This window comes from Anolis sagrei, chromosome 5 (assembly GCF_037176765.1).
Source record: "Anolis sagrei isolate rAnoSag1 chromosome 5, rAnoSag1.mat, whole genome shotgun sequence".
Taxonomy (NCBI): Eukaryota; Metazoa; Chordata; class Lepidosauria; order Squamata; family Dactyloidae; genus Anolis; species Anolis sagrei.
Genome location: NC_090025.1, coordinates 193,429,969 through 193,451,823, shown reverse-complemented (window position 1 = coordinate 193,451,823; position 21,855 = coordinate 193,429,969). Strand labels below are relative to the sequence as shown.

General features: G+C 45.1%; 1 protein-coding gene across 1 annotated transcript in view; it reads right to left on the bottom strand.

Moving 5' to 3' along the window:
- Positions 1–21,855, bottom strand: part of LRGUK (leucine rich repeats and guanylate kinase domain containing) — a 109,111-nt gene that overhangs the window by 17,277 nt on the left and 69,979 nt on the right. Inside the window, exons 14-17 of the mRNA XM_060776409.2 lie at positions 20,889–21,090; positions 19,070–19,186; positions 10,632–10,777; positions 6,293–6,381 (exon numbers count right to left, since the gene is read on the bottom strand). Of these exons, the coding sequence (XP_060632392.2) occupies positions 6,293–6,381; positions 10,632–10,777; positions 19,070–19,186; positions 20,889–21,090 (554 nt within the window). The remainder of the gene's footprint in view (positions 1–6,292; positions 6,382–10,631; positions 10,778–19,069; positions 19,187–20,888; positions 21,091–21,855) is intronic.

Genomic DNA, 21,855 nt, shown 5'->3' with positions numbered 1-21,855 from the left:
CAGGAAACAAGCAAATTGCTAGTGTAGGAGGCTTGTAGAAGGTTGCTATTTCCAACAACAGGAGCCTGGCCAAAGTGTTACTCTTGGAGATACTATCAGCACAGATCTGAAATGCATGGGTGATTTGTTGAAGGCAGGTCTCGTGTCAGAGGAAAAGGACAGGATTTCCAATATCCTCTTGTTGCCACTGCAAGGCAACTTTCTTAGGACACCCACATTCAATCATTATCTGTCTACCTAAGCTTTTTATACAAGCAGAACTTCTCACAGAGTGGCAGAAGGACCCAAGACTATGTCAAGTATAAGGAGGAGGAGACTGAAAAATTTAAAAACTCTCTAGTAAGACCTGATACACATTCCAACAAACTTCTAATTGCCTAGAAGGCGTCTTGAGTTCAGCTTTCCTTTTCAAAAAATATAACAGGTGAATGCTATACCCCCAAAAGGCAATGTCTACTGGCATATTCAAAATAATGCTACAGTGTACTTGGATTACTTTCATGGCAGGACTGGGCAGGTGGATGATGCAGCTGTATTCCACACCTGGGAAATGCAGATATGCCTAGAGCAAAGTGTTCCCCAGGTAGGAAATAGAAAGAGCAAGAAAGAGGAAGCAGTGCTTCATTAACACTGGATGCAGGAAGGCTCAACAGCAGTATGTGTGAAAAAGATCTTAGAGTTCTCATGGACAACAAGTTAGACACGAGCCAGGAATGTCATGCGGTGGCAAAAAAAAATCCAATGGGATTTTGGCGTGCATCAAGAGGAGTCTAGTATCTATATCCAGGGAAGTCATGCTCTCCCTCTCTTCTGCCTTGGTTAGACCACACCTGGAATCACACTGTGTCCAATTCTGGGCACCACAATTGTAAGATGTTGACTCTAAGCTGGATTGTGTCCAGAGGAGGGCAACTAAAATGATCAAGGGTCTGGAGAACAAGCCCTATGAGCACTGGCTTGGGCACGTTTAGCCTGCAGAAGAGAAGGCTGAGAGGAGACATGATCATGTATAAATAAGTGAGGGGAAGTCATAGGGAGGAAGCTTGTTTTCTGTTGCCCTGGAGAGTAGGATGCAATGGAACAATGGCTTCAAACTACTGGAAAGGAGATTCCACCTGAACATGAGGAATAACTTCCTCACTGTGAGAGCTGTTCAGCAGTGGAACTCTCTGCTCCGGAGTGTGGTGGAGGCACCCTCTTTGGAGACTTTTAAACATAGGCTGAATGGCCATCTGTCGGGGGTGCCTTGAATGCACCTTTCTTGGAACTCATGGATTTCACTGGTGGCTTTTGAGCAGAGGCTGGGTAGTCATCTGTCGGGGTTGCTTTGAATGTGGTTTTCCTGCTTCTTGGCAGAATTGGGTTGAACTGGATGGCATACAAGGTCTCTTCCAACTCAAGGATTCTATGATTCTACCTAGTGTCTTGGTGGTGGGTCTGTAGGTGGCTGTGGACCCCTATTCTTGATCCGCATTTTTTCCTGCAGTGAGGACATTGGTTTCCAGGTGGAAGGCTGCCCCAGGGTTGGCTTGACGCAACTTCCTCTTGGCATGTTCTTGAGTTGGGAGTAGAGTAACTGCTTTGGGAAACAGTGATCAGGTATTCAGACAACATGGCCAGTTCAGCGGAGTTGATGGCGGAGGAGCATTGCTTCAATGTTAGTGGTCTTTGCATCTTCCAGCACGTTTGTCTTCCTAAGAGACTTGGAATCTCATCGTCTCCCAAAGCAGTTACTATACTCCCAACTCAGGATTGGGGAAATGTAATGTTGGTGGACAGGAAAAGAGATATAAAAACGGAAAATCCTGCAAATCTCCTGGGAAGACAGGCAGACAAATGTCAGCGTGCTAAAGAAGCAAAGACCACCAGCACTGAAGTGATGGTCCTCTGCCATCAACTCTACTGGACTGGCCACGTTTTATCCCAAAGCAGTTGCTCTACTCCGAACTCAAGAATGGAAAACGGAATGTTGGAGGACAGAAAAGGAGATTTAAAGATGGGCTCAAAGCCAGCCTTAAAAACTCTGGCATAGACACAGAGAACTGAGAAGCCCTGGCTCTTGAGTGCTCTAAATGGAGTTCAGTTGTGACCAGCAGTGCTGCAGAATTCGAAGAGGCACGAATGGAGGGCGAAAGGGAGAAATGTGTCAAGAGGAAGTTGCACCAAGCCAACCCTGGAAACTGATGTCCTCACTGTGGGAGAATATGTAGTTGAGGAATAGGGCTCCACAGCCACCTACGGACTCACCAGCAAGACACTGCACTTGGAGGGCCATCATCCTCAGGCTATGAGGGATTGCCTAAGTAAGTAAGTATTGACCGGGATTGCAGTACAGCTGGCTGAGTGTCAGCTGCATTAAGATCACTCTGACCAAAAGGTCATGAGTTCGAAGCCAGTCCGGATTGGAGTGGGCTTCCAACCAATTGTGTAGCCTGTTGTCGACCTTTGCAACCCGAAAGACAGTTGCATCTGTCAAGTAGGAAAATTAGATACCACCTTAAAGTGTGGGGAGGCTAAATTAACTAATTTATGAGGCCATAAAAAAGACTCCAGCAAAGCACTCCAGCAAAAAGCATGCGGGGAATGCGGAAGTACTTCATCAGTGTCGCAGATGGACGATGAAAGCGACAGCTCCCCTGGCAGCCAGAAAAAGTTAAATAGCCTCTGTGTATGTCTGTATACGTTGCATGTCAAATTGGCATTGAATGTTTGCCATATATGTGTACAATGTAATCCGCCCTGAGTCCCCTGCGGGGTGAGAAGAGCAGAATAGAAATACTGTAAATAAATACATAAATTGATGAAGTCAATGGCAACCAAGTGCCATTTTTGCTGCTGTTCAGATTTGAAGCCAATAGATGGATTTAGGAGGAAACTGCACTAAAATGTATTAAAATATTCTCTGTCTGCACCTTAAGGCAGATCAGCCTTTTTTAAAACGCTGCATTATTCAGGTGGATGTGTAAAGTGTTTTATGACCAAGTGCTCTTCCCCATTTCCTCTCAGGTCCAAAGTGTGCACAACCGATCGGAGCGTGCATCTCTTTAGCACCCTCGCTAAGTGAATGACTTCATGTTCGCTCTATCAAGATGGCACCCGCAGGAAAAAGAAAAGTCAACGCTTTGTCTAGCGATGAGCTCTCAATCAAAAGCCATTTTCTGTCTCCTGGCAACAGAGTGATTGAGCAGAGAATCGCGAAGCGCGTGGAGGTGCCATCGCTGAACTCTCGGAGCAAAGAAACGCTTTCTGTGAAAGAGGCCATTCTGTTCTAAATTAAAGCAGGTGGGTTTTTTTGTCAAGAGCAAAGCTGGGGAAAAGGAGGAGGAGAGAAGAAAAACAGACAGGAATCTATTGAAGCTTTTCCATGATTAGTTTTCAGACAGCGAGCTTTCTCCTTTGAACTAAACATTCACAAAGTGTGAACGCCGACATCAGCCGTGTCTCAGGGCATATTTTTAGAGGGCAGACGATGGCATCGGGGAGATCATCATTTAGTGCCTACTAACATCTCAAATTTGGCACCACAATTGCCAAGAAACAAAGAAGAAGAGTGACTTATTGAGTTTTGCGAGGCCAACCGTTTGCTCATTGCAAGGACATTCTTCAGGAAGCCACAGAGATTGCTCCAAGTGGATGTCATCTGATCTATATAAATTAAAATGTAATGTTCGTTTGTGGGATTAACAGAACTCAAAAACTACTGGATGAATTGATGCCAAATTTGGACACAAGACACCTACTAACCCAAGGAGTGACCATCACTAAAAAATTGATTTAGTCATTTGGGAGTTATAGCTGCTGGGATTTATAGTTCACCTACAATCAAAGAACATTATAAACTCCACCAATGATGGAATTGAACCAGACATGGCACACAGGACTCCTATGACCAACAGAAAACACCAGAAGGGTTTGGTGGGCATTGACCTTGACTTTGGGAGTTGTAGTTCACCTACATCCAGAGAGCACTGTGAACTAAAACAATGATGGATCTGGACCAAACTCTACACAAATACTCAATATGCCCAAATGTGAACACTGGGGGAGTTTGGGGAAAATAGAATCTTGACATTTGGGAGTTGTAGGTACCTACAATCAAAGAGCATTCTGAACCCCACCAATGACAGAATTGGGGCAAATTTCTCACACAGAACCCCCATGACCAACAGAAAATACTTAAGGCCATCCAGTCCAACTACCTTCACTAGGGCAAGAAAACATAATCAAAGTCCTCCTGACAAAGAGCCATCCAGACATAGATATAGAGAGATATATATGATTCACACAAACACACAGATATAGTATCATAGATTTGAAAGGGACCCCTAAAGAAGGACAATAATATGTTGCATGTTCCAGTATAGGCAAACCAAACAGTCTCAACATCAGCACTGACAAAGAAACAGCAAGAAATACTGCTTACCCACAAGCATAAAGAAATTACATATATTAAAAACCAACACTTTCTCATTACTTTATTTTCCAGATCACCAGACTGGGCCACAGCAACGCGTGGCAGGGGACAGTGTGTAGTCAATAAAGAAAGAAAATAATAATGGGATCGGGGTTTTGGGATGAGTGTATGGTCTGCCGTGTGTAATACGTCATGCATTGGCTCTCTGAATGTTATGGGAAAAAAATTGAATAGAAAGCTTAGACTGAAAATAGTGGATAACATGTAGAAATAGCAAGTCTATATGTTTTAAGATAATAATATGTACTCAATGTCAAAATTAACTGGTTGATTGACTAAGATAGATAGGTATGTATACATCAAAAATATTGTTACCTGACTACGACCGTACCTTGGGAAGTCAGACTTGGCCACGGTGATCCATGCTCTCGTTACATCTAAGATAGGCTACTGCAACGTGCTCTACATGGGGTTGCCTTTGAAGACTGCTCAGAAGCTTCAAATAATCCAATGAGAAGTAGAAAGGCTAATAACTGGGGCGGCATACAGGGAGCATACAACTCCCATGTTACGCCAGCTCCACTGGCTGCCAGTTTGCTACCGGGCACAATTCCAAATGCTTGCTTTGGCTTATAAAGTGCTAAACGGCCCCGGACCAATTTACCTGTCCGAACACATCTCCTATGAACCATCGCGGAGATTAAAATCCTCCAGGGAGGCCCTGCTCTCTGTCCCACCATTGTCATAGGTGTGACTGGTGGGGATGAGAGACAGGGCCTTCTCAGTGATTGCCCCCCTGGCTATGGAACTCCCTTCCTGGTGAAATCAGATCGGCCCCCTCCCTCCTGTCCTTCAGAAGGATGGTAAAAACTTGGCTGTGGGACCAAGCTTTCGGGAGAGGGCAATAAGGCAGCAATAGGAAACTTTAACAGGCCAATTTAGATTTGATGGTTTTAAATTGTGCATTTGAATATTTTGATAAATGTTTTTAATATTTATGCATACTTATATCATTTCTTGTCCCGGCATTGAATGTTTGCCGTATATATGCTAGGCTCCGCCCTGAGTCCCCTTCGCGGTGAGAAGGTCAGAATATAAATGTTTTCAATAAATAAATGATAAATATATCTGTTATGATTTGCTTTTCTGTTATGTACCATAAGCTCTAAACAGTTCTGGCTCAGACTACATGTCCGAACATATCTCCTACTGCGAATCATCACGAAGTTAATCTGGAGAGGCCCTAATAGTTGGTGAGTTTTAAATTATTATATGTATTGTATGGGAACCACCGGCGGCACAGTGGGTTAAAGCACTGAGCTGCTGAAACTGCTGACCAAAAGGTTGCCAGTTCAAATCTGGGGAGTGGGGTGAGCTCCTGCTGTTAGCCCCAGCTTCTGCCAACCTAGCAGTTCAAAAACATTCCAGCAGGAAGGTAACGGCACTCCATGTAGTCATGCTGGCCACATGACCTTGGAGGTGTCTACGGACAACACCGGCTCTTCAGCTTAGAAATGGAGATGAGCACCAACCCCCAGAGACAGACACAACTGGACTTAATGTCAGGGGGAAATCTTTATCTTTTATTATGTATTGTATGTTTTTGCACAAACAGAATCCAGGGTTCAGAGGCAATGAGATGTATGTTTGCAATGACATAGCTACATGTCTGGTGTGCTACAAAACTAGACTTCTGTATCTCTTATGGAAGTAGTCTAGAATGGGGTGAAAGTCATGCCAAGTCTCTTTTGTGGGTAATGGCTGCCACATCCTTTAGAAGGGAAGCACAAAACCTCTGTGATCTATTTGCTCAGATTTTGGGACAAAATGATGTTGTTCTCCTCTGATGATGGCAACTCCTTCATCCTTTTGTCTTACCTTTCAAACAGCTGGGAGTAGGAGCTGACCACTTTCCCCATCAGGCCCTGCCTGGCTGTCCGCTGCCGCCTCAGCAGAGAAGCTTCTTCCTGAATAAGACAAACAAGGACATTGTTGTGACCCAGAGCAGGAAACTGGACCCTCAGACAACAATCCACCACACTTGACTTCAGGAAAACAATCTTTCTTTATTGATGAAAGATGAGTACAAAATAGAGGAAAAATGCAAAGGTAAAAGTCACAGTAAAAATCAGCAACAAGAAATGTCCATAAATAAGATCATAAAATCCACAGCAAAACTGCTGAATCCTGGAACCTGTTAGCAATCCACTAACAGTACTTGGAACAACTAGAAAACCTCCGAGGAACAAGGCCACTGGAATCAGGAGACCTGTAAAAACTTGCACATGAATCTGGAACGATGCCTGGTTTGGAGCTGCATTCAGGCCAGGTATACTTAAGGCAGAGAAATCTATTGCGAGACACGCCTGAAGTTTTTGTTTGGATTTCTCTCAATCTAGCTGACCTATGTAAACTTTGAGCTTCTTCCCGGCTCTGCCAAATCTGCCCCCGCCTATCCTCATTAGGCAAGCCAGGTGTCAGAGTCTCTGGAGAACTAAGACTGGGAGGAAAAGGGAGTGAACCGTCTCCGCTTGGCTCGGAATGCATGTTCTCATGGGAATCTTGACTTTCACTTTCCAAGGCTGTAGGATTTTCACTACTCAAACCATCATCATCTAAATTGGCCTCAGAATTCACATTGACATCTACATTGGCATCAGGAAATACAATCAGAGAATCAAGTTCAGGTTCACACACAGGCTGAACCCCAACAGACATCATCAGTATTAAATATCCCCAAATCTGGAGGAATTGGGAAATTGCAAAGGCACCTCGCTCTGGAACAGTAGAGAAAGGAAACCAGATTCCAAATGGGAAGTTCCCCAGTCCCTTCCAGAATCTCCCAGTCAAGACAGTCAGTGGTTATATTGGCTGGAAGATTCTGGGAACTCCAAAATTTCCAAGTTCTGGATCCCACCTGATTCAATGAGCAGAGCAAAATCCAATGCAGTTGGAAACCAAGATATTATTGGAAAGCTTGTCACACAAGGGTTCTTTGGTCATTTATTTTGCACAGGTGAGACTCTGCATGCGCCTATTGCTCTTCTATATAAGTGTGAAAGTTTCACCTGCCAATTCTAAAATAAAGTGATAGATAGAAAGCAAATTGCTGGATTTTTCTTAATGTGGAGGCTGCAGAAGAAATGGTCAGCCAGTGTTGGTGCTGGAGACCAGCACTGGCCTTGGTGGTCTGTACCCAAGACCAGGCTGTAGTGCAACTAGTTAGTAGCCAGCTGCATTAAATCGCTACTGACCAAGAGGTCATGAGTTCAAAACCAGCCCCAGTCGGATTGAGGCCAGTTGGGGTCAGAGTAAGCTCCCGACCATTGATGGTTTAGCTTGTTGCTGACCTATGCAGCCCGAAAGACAGTTGCATCTGTCAAGTAGGAAATTTAGGTGCCGCTTTATGTGGGGAGGCTAATTGAACTAATTTAAGACACCAGTGTGCGTAAGAATGAGGATATGCTCCATCAAGGACTCGGTGTCACAAGTGAACGGTGAAGTGGCAGCTCCCCCTCTGGCTGGAATCGAGCATACCCTCATGAAGCCGGAAAAGCTGGAATGTTAAATTGCCTCTGTGTCTGTCTATATATGTTGTATGTCCAAATGGCATTGAATGTTTGCCATGTATATGTGCATTGTAATCTGCCCTGAGTCCCCTGCGGGGTGAGAAGGGTGGAGTATATATTATGAACCCTCCAGGACTTTAAGATCGTCTAGAGAGGCCCTGCTCTCAATCCAGCCTTTGTCACAAGTACGTTTGGCGGGGACAGAGACAGGGCCTTCTCAGTGGTGGCCCCTCGGTTATGGAACACCCTCCCCAGGGATATTAGATCAGCCCCTTCCCTTTTAACATTTCAAAAGCAGGTCAAGATGTGACTCTTTGAGCAAGCGTTTGCAGACACAATATAACAGACATGGGGAAAAATCGAACGACTTGACGATGTATTGTCGAAGGCTTTCATGGCTGGAATCACTGGGTTGTTGTAGGTTTTTTTGGGCTATATGGCCATGGTCTAGAGGCATTCTCTCCTGACTTTTCGCCTGCATCTATGGCAAGCATCCTCAGAGGTAGTGAGTCACTACCCTTGAGGATGCTTGCCATAGATGCAGGCGAAACGTCAGGAGAGAATGCCTCTACCCTTGAGGATGCTTGCCATAGATGCAGGCGAAATGTCAGGAGAGAATGCCTCTAGACCATGACCATATAGCCCGAAAAAAACCTACAACGACTTGACGATGTTATTGGATAACACTTTTAACTAGGAGACTCAAATTGATATATGTTTATATATATATATGTTTTGATTGTTTTTAAATTGTATTTTATGTCTTTGATATTGACTGTAAACCACTCCAAGTCGCCTGTGGGCTGAGAAGGGCAGTATATAAATGTAGTAAATAAATAAATAACTACATAAATAAATATGCCCTGAAAAATAATTTGTGCCTTTTAAATACAATGCTTTTCAAGAAAATTAAAAGTGGCTGTAACTGCCACATGAGCCATTTGTGGTCAATGGGCCACTCACTCCTTCCACACCCTCGAGTTAAAGAAACTGTTTCTGGGTCTTTGTCTTTTGCTCCTTCCTCCATCCTTACCTCCCTCCACTGTAAGGAAAGCCTTTTGCTAACGGGTGGGTAGCGGATGGGTTTCCAGCTTCTCTTCTCCATTAGAAGCGGTTAGACCGTGGAAAACAAGGGATGAGCGACTTCTACGACAGAGTTCCCCCAGAGCTGCCAGACCGGCTCCGCTGAAGGTCAGCATTATGAGATCATCCTTCTAGAAGGCCAACCCACCCCTCCTGACTCCACAAGGCTTCCGTGAGAGTTCTTCTCCAGCTCCAGCTTGACAAGCTGGAATGTGTCCAGAGGAGAGCGACTAAAATGATAAAAGGTCTGGAGAACAAGCCCTATGAGGAGCGGCTTAAGGAGCTGGGCATGTTTAGCCTGAAGAAGAGAAGGCTGAGAGGGGATATGATAGCCATGTATAAATATGTGAGAGGAAGCCACAGGGAGGAGGGAGCAAGCTTGTTTTCTGCTTCTCTGGAGACTAGGACGCGGAACAATGGCTTCAAACTACAAGAGAGGAGATTCCATCTGAACATGAGGAAGAACTTCCTGACTGTGAGAGCCGTTCAGCAGTGGAACTCTCTGCCCCGGAGTGTGGTGGAGGCTCCTTCTTTGGAAGCTTTTAAACAGAGGCTGGATGGCCATCTGTCAGGGGTGATTTGAATGCAATATTCCTGCTTCTTGGCAGAATGGGGTTGGACTGGATGGCCCATGAGATCTCTTCCAACTCTTTGATTCTATGATTCTATGATTCCTGGGAATGGTCATCCAGAGTATTAAATGCACAGGGAAATAGCGTTGCCTTACACCAGGTATGGGCAAACTTTGGCCTTCCAGATGTTTTGAACTTCAACTCCCACAATTCCTAACAGGCTATTAGGAATTGTGGGTGTTGAAGTCCAAAACACCTGGGGCAAAGAGCTCTTCTCTGCTGGAGCTAGGTGCGAATGTTTCAGCTGACCACCTTCACTAGCATTTGAAGGCCTGGCTGAGCCTGGAGCTCAGATGATGCATGGGCTTTCACCCCATTTGTGGAGTGGTGAAACAGCAGAGAGGAGACAACCGGGCACATCTTGACACCTCTCAACAAAAGATTCCTCCAGGCTCAGCCAGGCCTTCAAATGCTAGTGAAGGTGGTCAGCTGAAACAGTCGCACCTAGCTCCAGCAGAGAAGAGCTCTTTGCCCCACCCCAGTCATTCCACAGATATATAAACCCATTGTCCTAATTCCAACAGACCTCACTACCTCTGAGGATGCTTGCCATAGATGTAGGCGAAACGTCAGGAGAAAATGCCTCTAGAACATGGCCATATAGCCCGAAAAAAACCCACAAGAACCTTGTGATTCCAGCCATGAAAGCCTTCGACAATAAATTCACTACATTGTTTATTTCCTCACTTCAGGGATCGTTAAAGAAAACCATATTGCTTTATACCAGGCATGGGCAAACTTGGGTTCTCCCTCCAAGTGTTTTGGACTTCAACTCCCATAATTGTGGGAACTGAAGTCCAAAACACTGAAGGTCCAAGTTTGCCCATGCCAGCTTTATACTGACTTAAGATGCTTACAGGTGACCCTTTTTAAAAGGAAACATGGGCTTGAGATATAACTAACCATTGAGAGCCTTCTTTTTCTCTTACTTACCACTGGTGTCTTCTGTGCTGAAAGCTTTGCTGCTATGATGGCAGCGTAGTTTTTGGCAGAGGAGTCCAAAAATTCATGGAGAGGTGGCGACGGCGATATCTCAGCCATTCCTCTGATATCGAGGGTATTGCGTGCCATCTCTGGGCCTTTAAAAAAAAGAGCAGCCTTACCCAAGCTGGTAATGTGTTTCCTGCCTTATTTATTTTTAAAGAAGTAACCCGTTCAATCTTTGGCTTCAATCAAAAGTAGGCAGAAGGCAACTGGCCCTGGAAAGTGCTCTCTTATCTCAATGGAAAGGAATTCCCGGTACTTTATTCGACAGAATCATAACCTTAGAACTGAAAGGGACTGCAAGGGCAATCTAGTCCAACCCAATGCCATGGAGATATCCACAAACCCAAATAAGCCACAAAAGCCTTCTTAAAAGACCTCCAAAGAAGAAGAATTGACAGCCACCCTTGAGGCAATTCATTATACTCTTGAATAGCTTTTCCTAATTAAGAACTGGGACTGTCCTACGATCTCTCCTTATCCTTAGAAGACGGTTGGAGATCACTGTTCAGAAAATCATTATCTTCTCCTTTCCAACATGCTGTGTGTTTTGTCATTATACCAAACCTGGACGCTTCACATAGATCCATGGTACCCAATCTTTTCTCCAGCAAAGGATCACCGCCTTGTCGGGGCGCTGGAGCTTGAGCACCTCAATGATGTCATGAGCGAAACCGTGAAGGGCCACCCAAGACGGGACGGTTGTGGCAGAGAGGTCAGACCGAGCGTGATCCCTGGGGAAGGCAATGGCAAACCACTCCAGTATCCTTGCCAAGAAAACTAAATGGACCAGTACAACCAGAGATATGTCGGTATGCCATTGGAAGATGGGACTCCCAGGTCGGAAGATGGCCAAAATGCTACTGGGGAGGAGCAGAGGATAAGTTCAACTAGCCCCAGATGTGATGACGCAGCTAGCTCAAAGCCGAAAGGAAGGCTAGCGGCCGACGGTACTGGAGGCGAACGACGAATCCGATGCTCTAAAGATCAGCACACCATAGGAACCTGGAATGTAAGATCTATGAGCCAGGGCAAATTGGATGTTGTTATTGGTGAGATGTCAAGACTAAAGATAGACATTCTGGGGGTCAGCGAACTGAAATGGACTGGAATGGGCCACTTCACATCAGATGACCACCAGATCTACTACTGCGGACAAGAGGAACATCGAAGAAATGGAGTAGCCTTCATAATTAATAAGAAATTCGCTAAAGCGGTGCTTGGATACAACCCAAAAAATGACAGAATGATCTCAATTCGAGTGCAAGGAAAGCCTTTCAACATCACAGTGATCCAAATATACGCCCCAACCACAGCTGCTGAAGAAGCAGAAGTAGATCAGTTCTATGAGGATCTGCAGGACCTACTGGATAATACACCCAAAAGAGACATTATTTTCATTACAGGAGACTGGAATGCCAAGGTGGGAAGTCAAATGACAACTGGGATCACAGGCAAGCATGGTCTGGGAGAACAAAATGAAGCGGGACGCAGGCTGATAGAATTCTGCCAGGAAAACTCGCTGTGTATAACGAATACTCTCTTCCAACAACCTAAAAGACGGCTTTATACATGGACCTCACCAGATGGTCAACACCGAAATCAGATTGACTACATCCTTTGCAGCCAAAGGTGGCGGACATCCATCCAGTCGGTGAAAACAAGACCTGGGGCTGATTGTAGCTCAGACCATGAACTTCTTATTGCCCAATTTAGAATAAAACTAAAGAGATCAGGGAAAATACACAGACCAGTTAGATATGATCTCACTAACATTCCTAGCGAATATACAGTGGAAGTGAAGAACAGATTTGAAGGACTAGATTTAGTAAACAGAGTCCCAGAAGAACTATGGACAGAAGTCCGAGACATTGTTCAGGAGGCGGCAACAAAGTACGTTCCAAAGAAAAAGAAAACCAAGAAGGCAAAATGGTTGTCTGCTGAGACACTGGAAGTAGCCCAAGAAAGGAGGAAAGCAAAAGGAAACAGTGAAAAGGGGAGATATGCCCAGTTAAATGCGCAATTCCAGAGGTTAGCCAGAAGAGATAAGGAACTATTTTTAAATAAGCAATGCACGGAAGTGGAAGAAGACAACAGAATAGGAAGGACAAGAGACCTCTTCCAGAAAATTAGAAACATTGGAGGTAAATTTCAGGCAAAAATTGGTATGATAAGAAACAAAGATGGCAGGGACCTAACAGAAGCTGAAGAGATCAAGAGAAGGTGGCGAGACTATACAGAAGATCTGTATAGGAAGGATAACAATATCAAGGATAGCTTTGACGATGTGGTGAATGAATTAGAACCAGACATCCTGAGGAGTGAGGTTGAATGGGCCTTAAGAAGCATTGCTAACAACAAGGCAGCAGGAGATGATGGGATCCCAGCTGAACTGTTTAAAATCTTAAAAGATGATGCTGTCAAGGTGATGCATGCCATTTGCCAGCAAATATGGAAAACACAAGAATGGCCATCAGACTGGAAAAAATCAACTTATATCCCCATACCAAAAAAGGGAAATGCGAAAGACTGCTCCAACTTCCGTACAGTGGCCCTCATTTCTCATGCCAGTAAGGTAATGCTCAAGATCCTGCAAGGAAGGCTCCAGCAATACATGGAGCGAGAGTTGCCAGATGTTCAAGCTGGGTTTAGAAAAGGCAGAGGAACGAGAGACCAGATTGCCAATATCCGCTGGATAATGGAGAAAGGCAGGGAGTTTCAGAAAAACATCTACTTCTGCTTCATTGACTATTCTAAAGCCTTTGACTGTGTGGATCATAATAAATTGTGGCAAGTTCTTGGTGGGATGGGCATCCCAAGCCCCCTTCCCTCTCTCCTGAGGAATCTGTCCAAGGACCAAGTAGCAACAGTCAGAACTGACCACGGAACAACAGACTGGTTCAAGATTGGGAAAGGCGTACGGCAAGGCTGCATACTCTCACCCAACCTTTTTAACTTGTATGCAGAACACATCATGCGATGTGCGGGGCTGGATGAATGCAAAGCTGGGGTGAAAATTGCTGGAAGAAACATTAACAACCTCAGATATGCAGATGACACCACCCTGATGGCCGAAAGCGAGGAGGAGCTGAGGAGCCTTCTAATCAAGGTGAAAGAAGAAAGCGCAAAAGCCGGGTTGCAGCTAAATGTCAAAAAAACCAAGATTATGGCAACAAGAATGATTGACAACTGGAAAATAGAGGGAGAAACCGTGGAGGCCGTGACAGACTTTGTATTTCTAGGTGCAAAGATTACTGCAGATGCAGACTGTAGCCAGGAAATCAGAAGACGCTTACTTCTTGGGAGGAGAGCAATGTCCAGTCTCGATAAAATAGTGAAGAGTAGAGACATCAGACTGACAATAAAGATCCGCCTAGTCAAAGCCATGGTCTTCCCTGTAGTCACATCTACGGATGTGAGAGCTGGACCTTAGGGAAGGCTGAGCGAAGGAAGATCGATGCTTTTGAGCTGTGGTGCTGGAGGAAAGTGCTGAGAGTGCCTTGGACTGCGAGAAGATCCAACCAGTCCATCCTCCAGGAAATAAAGCCCGACTGCTCACTGGAAGGAAAGATACTAGAGACAAAGTTGAAGTACTTTGGCCACATCATGAGGAGACAGGAAAGCCTAGAGAAGACAATTATGCTGGGGAAAGTGGAAGGCAAAAGGAAGAGGGGCCGACCAAGGGCAAGATGGATGGATGGCATCCTTGAAGTGACTGGACTGACCTTGAGGGAGCTGGGGGTGGTAACGGCCGACAGGGAGCTCTGGCGTAGGCTGGTCCATGAGGTCACGAAGAGTCGGAGACGACTGAACGAATGAACAACAACCCAATCTTTTTTTTGACCAGGGACCACTTGACCAGGCATCACTTTGACCAGGGACCACTTGACCAGGCACCACTTGACCAGGGACGACTTTGACCAGGGACCACTTGACCAGGGACCACTTTAACCAGGGACCACTTTAACCAGGGACCACTTGACCAGAGACCACATGACCAGGGATCACTTTGACCAGGGACCTCTTTGACCAGGGACCACTTGACCAGGGACCACTTTGACCAGGGACCACTTGACCAGGGACCATTTGACCAGGGACCACTTTGACCAGGGACCACTTTGACCAGGGACCACTTTGACCAGGGACCACTTTGACCAGGGATCACTTTGACCAGGGATCACTTTGACCAGGGATCACTTTGACCAGGGACCACTTTGACCAGGGACCACTTTAACCAGGGACCACTTTAACCAGGGACCACTTGACCAGGGACCACTTTGACCAGGGACCACTTGACCAGGCACCACTTTAACAAGAGACCACTTTAACCAGGGACCACTTTAACCAGGGAACACTTGACCAGAGACCACTTAACCAGGAACCACTTTGACAAGGGATCACTTTGACCAGGGACCACTTGACCAAGGATCACTTTGACCAGGGATCACTTTGCCCAGGGACCACTTTGCCCAGGGACCACTCTCCAACATTAGTACCATAAGGGTTACGGATCAGTTTTTGATCAACTTTAGATTTGGTTTAGTCATTTATGGTGCTGATTCTGAAAATTGCATTGGATAAACCACATCAGCTCTAGTTTCTGATACAGAACGTATGCCATCCATCTGCTTGCCCACATAAAACCATATTAAATAATCTAGAGCTGATGTGGTAGTAGTAGTCTTTTGTGGGTAGTCAGCCTCTCCCCTCTCAACATCCCCGTTGCCTCGACACTATTAGTGTTTTATGAGACCAGACACTCTCGTTGCTGCGTGGTCTTGAGGCAATGGTGTAGTAATGGTGAGCCTGTGGACCATATTTTCGTTTTTGTGGACCACTGGTGGTCCACAGACCACATGTGGGGAATCACTGCTCTAGCTGGAGATCCTGTATTGTGTGCCGACAGGTGGATGACATGACTCAATATCCACAGGTCACAGGTTGGGAACCACTGACACAGATGCATAGGAAGTAGGTTAGCACAACACACTTAGGCACTCACACTTTACAATGCAATACTATCCTTTATCTACTCAAAAGAAAACCCAAGTGTTTCCATTAGGCTGATACCTGGGCTGATACCTGGGCAGACTTGAGTATAGGATTGCAAACCCCATCACAACAAGGCTACTTGGAATATTTTAATTTTAGTAAAATGCAACTGTTCAAGCTTTAGGTTTCCAGGACTTTGGCAGAGTAGAAGACATACAATCACGATGAAAATATACAAAACTTCTATTAAAATGAAAAGAAACTATGCACATTACTTTCAGCAGGGCTACTGCACAAATGAATGGTATTTCTAAACATCGTTTTGATTCCTCCCCATCACCAGAATGAAAATGACTTGGATAGTGGTGACCACGGGCAGCAATTATGCCATTTTAATCGCTGCCTTGATCTCTGCTTCCATCCCTCCCAATGTCCCCGCTCTGTCCATTAAGAAAAACTCTTGGAGGTTCATTAAAAAAAAGGAGACGGAGAGAAAGGTTTTAATAGCCTCCCATAATATCCCACAACCAGCCTCCCTTATTACAACCTCATTGCAAATGTTCGAATCAAGCACCAACCCCGAGGCAAGTTTCCTTAAAAAAATAAAAATAAAGTAATAATAATTCCGCATCATCCATAAAGGAAAGAGGATCTCTCTCTCTCTCTCTCCCGAAACAAGATCATTACATTTATTCGTAACACCTACAAATGAAGCTCTAAATGAATTTAATGAAGCACAATAAATTTGAAAGTTACTTTTATGGAGAGCAAAATTGCCTCGACTCAGCAGTCTTAATGAAGTTGCTGCGACTGGCGAGGAAATGCAAATTGATGGGACAGCAAGACATTACAGGCCATTAACAGCCCCTTGAAGGAAGATCAGATGGTTTATGGCCAAACTCATGATGATGAGGCAAAGGCGCTTTCCTCCTGTTCCTTTGCCCCCCACAATTAGGACATTAAAAAGAAAGTTTGGATTTTGTGAACTTTTGGCTCACATGCCCTAAGGCCTCCTGAAAAAGAACGTTGGCTAAATCTCCTTTATCGTCCAAAGATGGAGTCCTCCAACTGCAAATCTGGAGTTTCGGAATGAGGTGTTATCGCTATGCGGATGACGTCCAAATCTGTCACTCCTTCCCACCTGTCACCAAGGAGGCTGTCCAAACCTTGAACTGGTGCTTGGCCACTGTGTCAGGCTGGATGAGAGCTAACACATTGAAATTGAATCCAGAAAAGACAGAGGTCCTAATGGTCATTCGTAAGGCCGAACAGGGCATAGGGTTACAGCCTGTGTTAGACGGGGTTACACTCCCCCTGAAGACGCAGGTTCGCAGCTTGGGAGTGATCCTGGACTCATCGCTGAGCCTGGAAACCCAGGTCTCGGTGGTGGCCAGGAGAGCTTTCGCACAATTAAAACTTGTGCACCAGCTGCGCCCATACCTTGGGAAGTTGGATCTGGCCACGGTGGTCCATGCTCTTGTCACATCCCGAATAGATTACTGCAACGCGCTCTACGTGGGGTTGCCTTTGAAGACTGTTCGGAAACTGCAATTAGTCCAACTGGCGGCAGCTAGACTACTCACTGGAGCGTCATACAGGGAACATACCACCCCCCTGTTGTGTCAGCTCCACTGGCTGCCAATTCAATTCCGAGTACTGGTTTTGACCTATAAAACCCTATACGGCTCCGGTCCAGCGTACCTGTCCGAAGTATCTCCTTCTATGTCCCACCTCGGAGCTTAAGATCCTCTGGGGAGGCCCTGCTCTCAGCTCCACCTTTGTTTCAAACACATTTGGCGGGGACGAGGGACAGGACCTTCTCGGTGGTAGCCCCCCGCCTGTGGAATTCGCTTCCCAGGGAAATTAGATCATCGTCATCCCTCCTCACCTTCAGAAAGAAGGTAAAATCATGGTTCTGGGACCAGGCCTTCGTGTAATCAGGTTAAAGGACAATGGATAATAATTGACTATGGCTTGGCAGTGGAATTGGATAAGTGAAGTGGAGTAACCATTAGTATATGGCTAAATAACCACCAGATGGGCAATAGCTGAATGGATCGTAAGTATACTGTTTAACTTTTATTTTACTGTTCATGTTTTTAATTGTTATACTTGATATTTGTATTTTATGAAGCGGCATTGAATTGTTGCCAATTGGAAGCTGCCCTGAGTCCCCCCAGGGGTTGAGAAGGGCAGGGTAAAAACGTTCTGGTCTCTTGAAGCTTATAGTGCTGAGACTTATTAAATATGGTTTTCTGTGGGCGAGCAGATGTTGACTACTAGATGGCATATGTTCTGTATCAGAAACTAGAGCTGATGTGGTCTATCCAATGCAATTTTCTGAATCAGCATCCCAAATAACCAATCTGAATCTAAAGTTGACCAAAAACTGATTTGTAACCCTTTCTTTACTAATGTTGGAGAGTGGACCCTAGTCAAAGAGGTCCCTGGTCAAGTGGTCGCTGGTCAAAAAATAAGCTGGGAACCACTGCATTAGATTCATGGAAGAATGGACAGGCCCATTCATGGATATTGGTCACAATGCTTCTCTGGAATTTGCGATAGATAGATAGATAGATAGATAGATAGATAGATAGATAGATAGATAGAGGGTCATTGTGCTATTGTATTGTCATTGTGCTATTTCATGGTCAGAATCACTAGGTTGTTGTAGTTTTTTGGGCTGCATGACCATGTTCTAGAAGCATTCTCTCCTGACATTTCACCTGCATCTGTTCCAAGCATCCTCAGAGGATGCTTGCCACAGATGCAGGCAAAACGTCAGGAGGGAATGCTTCTAGAACATGACCATACAGCCCAAAAAACCTACAACAACCCATTGTGCATTTGTACAACTAAATTAAATGCTTTCCCCAGCACATATTTCCCTGACGATTCCATTTTGTCAAGGACAATCCAGATTAACCCCTTATTGTCCCACTTTTTCAGCTGCTTGTAAAACGCCCCAGTTCTTATCTCTTCCCCAACTTTCCTCCTTTCTTCTCTGCTTAGTTCAGTTGCTTTCCCTGGTCACAGTGGTCCCTGGTCAAAAAAAGGTTGGGAACCACTGATCTACTGCCATGCCCCCTGAGCTTCCAATATATCTTCCCCTTGGCTTCTACAAGCTCACATCTCTCTTTCCTCTCCAACGGCTTCTTCCTCCCTAACCACTTCCACAAACCAACAGGATTTTGGCATAGATAAGTCCCATGGGGTAAAAATTCCTTGGTTTAAAACCAAATCACTGTCAAGGTTAGAATATGGAGGAAAGGAGAGTGCAAAGCCTTGGAGGAAGAGGCTATTGCTGATGACATGTTTCTCATTTTCTGCAAGCCAATGGGGCTGCTGATCGTGCTTGCTCATAGGTAGCAGCTCTGCCAGATCACACTTAGTACCTGAAAGGAAGGAGCTGTCTGATCCAGGAACCATGAGCCCAGATTCAGAAGGTTGTGACAGTCCCAGGAACTCTTCAAGAAGGTTACACAGCTTGATGAAGGCTTCCTCATAATCATCTGTGCATTGAGGGATGGGTGTTTGGAGGGGATGAAAAGATCTGGACATTATAAAGAGCAGTAGTGAAGATCAGCAACAAAGACCAGTCTCTTCTGGCAGAGCTATTCGGATCGTTTGAAATGGTTTATTGATGAATTTTATATGTTTGAATGTAGGACTGGGTTAGTGGGTTCAAATGGGCACTCGGCCAGGGAAAACCTCTGGGTTACGTGAGTAATCAGATTCTTTAAGTCAGTGGTTTTCAACCTGTGGGTGCCCAGATGTTTTGGTCTTCAACTACCAGAAATCCTAACAGCTGGTAAACTGGCTGGGATTTCTGGGAGTCATAGGCCAAAACACCTGGGGAACCACAGGTTGAGAACCACTGCTTTAAGTGTTAGAGGAGGGCAAAGGCAAATCCCATCTGAACAAATCCTGCCAAGAAAAAAAATTGCCCTGCTCTTACTATTCATCTCAGTGGTGGGAATAATGCAGCCATTCATAAGCAACTGGATTACAATTCGCAGAAGTCCTCAGCATCGAGACTGGGAGTTGCAGTTCAACAGCCTCTGAGGCCTTCACAATTCCAACCCTTGATTTATCTGTCACATTTATATGATGCCCTTTTGCCTCCCAAAGAACCCAAGGTGGGATGCATAGTAAAGGTAAAGATTTCTCCTGACATTAAGTCTAGTTGCATCTGACTCTGGGGGATGGTGCTCATCTCCATTTCTAAGCTGAAGAGTTGTCCGTAGACACCTCCAAAGTCATGTGGCTAGCATAGCTGCATGGAGTGCAGGTGGGATGCATGGATCCTCTTAAATTTATTCTTCTAACAAGCTGAATTAGGTTGATACTGGCTCAAAATCTCGTATTGATGGCTAAAGCAGGGCTTGAATCAGGTGTATCCAATGTTAGTCTGAAAGCACTGACCACAAGAGTGGTTCTCAACCTGGGGTCCCCAGGTGTTTTTGGCCTACAACTCCCAGAAATCCCAGCCACTTTACCAGCTGTTAGGATTTCTGGGAGTTGAAGGCCAAAAACATCTGGGGACCCACAGGTTGAGAACCACTGGACTACAACAACCCGCTGTTCAAAGAGGCATTGAGATACATAAACGGCTGCTGGCTTCCCTCTTTAAATATCTTTTGGGCAGACCAGAGTTTGGAAAAGTGACAATTTGGCCTATACCTCCCAAAGTCACAATGACTTTACCAACTAAAGGATTCTAGAAGTTGTGGTTTGAAAAAGAATGTGCCAATGCTCTGATGCGGACAATGGAAGAATCATTCCATTGTCCATATCAGAGTACTGGCAAAATCCTAACCAGGTTCTAATGCCAGAGGAGTGGGTTGCTTGATTGTGGTTCTTCACATGGTCATTTGTATCATCACAAAGTGTCAGCCACACAAAGAAGACCCTCCCTGAAAATTTGACTTCCTCTTTGTGTGTGTGAGTCTGGACACTTTGAGAAAACAAGTGATAGTACTTGATGGATCATATAGTCTGAGTTGGGATTGAACATCTCATGTTCTTCCCCACGACCATTGTGGACATGTACTCCACATCATTTGGGTGTTGGTGCATGTTCCAACACCTGACTTTCAACCCAATTAGTTAGGACAACCAACTGTTTAGCCATTTCGGCTGTTTGCTTTGAGGGAAGATTGTGTGGTCAGCACTCAGGAACAGGAGACCAAGTTTCTGAAAGGCCTGACTAACCTATGCTGAAGACTGCATCAAAGAAGCCTGGACAGTCCTGGTTCAATTTGATGTACATGTCCACCCTATTGACCGCTTCCTCGATCTCTGGCCGGCTGAACAGTCCCTTCCTCCGCAGGTGGCTGGTATATTTCTCTTTGTCCATTGGGATCAACAGGATGTAGCGTGGCTCAAAGTAGGAATTCTTCAAGCTTCTCACACCCTTTGAGAGAGAAGGCGCTAAGTTGGCTTTTGTTCACACATTTTGAGATTCCAGACTTGTTTAATCATGAATGAAAATTTACGTCGACGCAAAAAAGGTGCTAAATGTTCTTTAATCAGTGATGTCAAGTTTGGGTCTTCCAAACTTAGTTGCTAAACAGACTCAGAAGACTTTTTTCTGAATAATTTCTGTATGAATTTTGACTTCTAAACAAAGATGAAGAATTAAAGATTGGGGGAAAATGGATTAAAGTCAAATTATCGTGTTTACTCAATCTAATGTTCACTTGGCAAAATAATACTAATGCTGAGCCAAAGCAAAAGGGGAAGCTGCTTCAGAAGCTGCACCTGGAGCTCTTCTTTGAGGGTCCGTCATATGGCTGAATGCTATGCTATCCTGAGTTTGGAGAAGCATCGGTACTCTTTGGCAGAGAATTGGGAAATCTGACTTGGCCATGGTAGTCCACACTCTGGTTACATCCCATATGGACTACTGCAACACACTCAACATGGGGTTGCCTTTGAAGACTGTTAGGAAGCTTCAAATGGCCCAGCGGGTGGCAGCCAGGTTGCTAACAGGAGCAGCACTAAGGGAGCACACAACTCCTCTGTTGCACCAGCTCCACTGGCTGCCAGTTTGCTACCGAGCACAATTCAAAGCACTGGCTTTAGCCTATAAAGCCCTAAACGGTTCCGGCTCAGCTTACCTGTCCGAATGCCTCTCTCCTTACGAACCCTCCAGGAATTTAAGATCATTTGGGGAGGC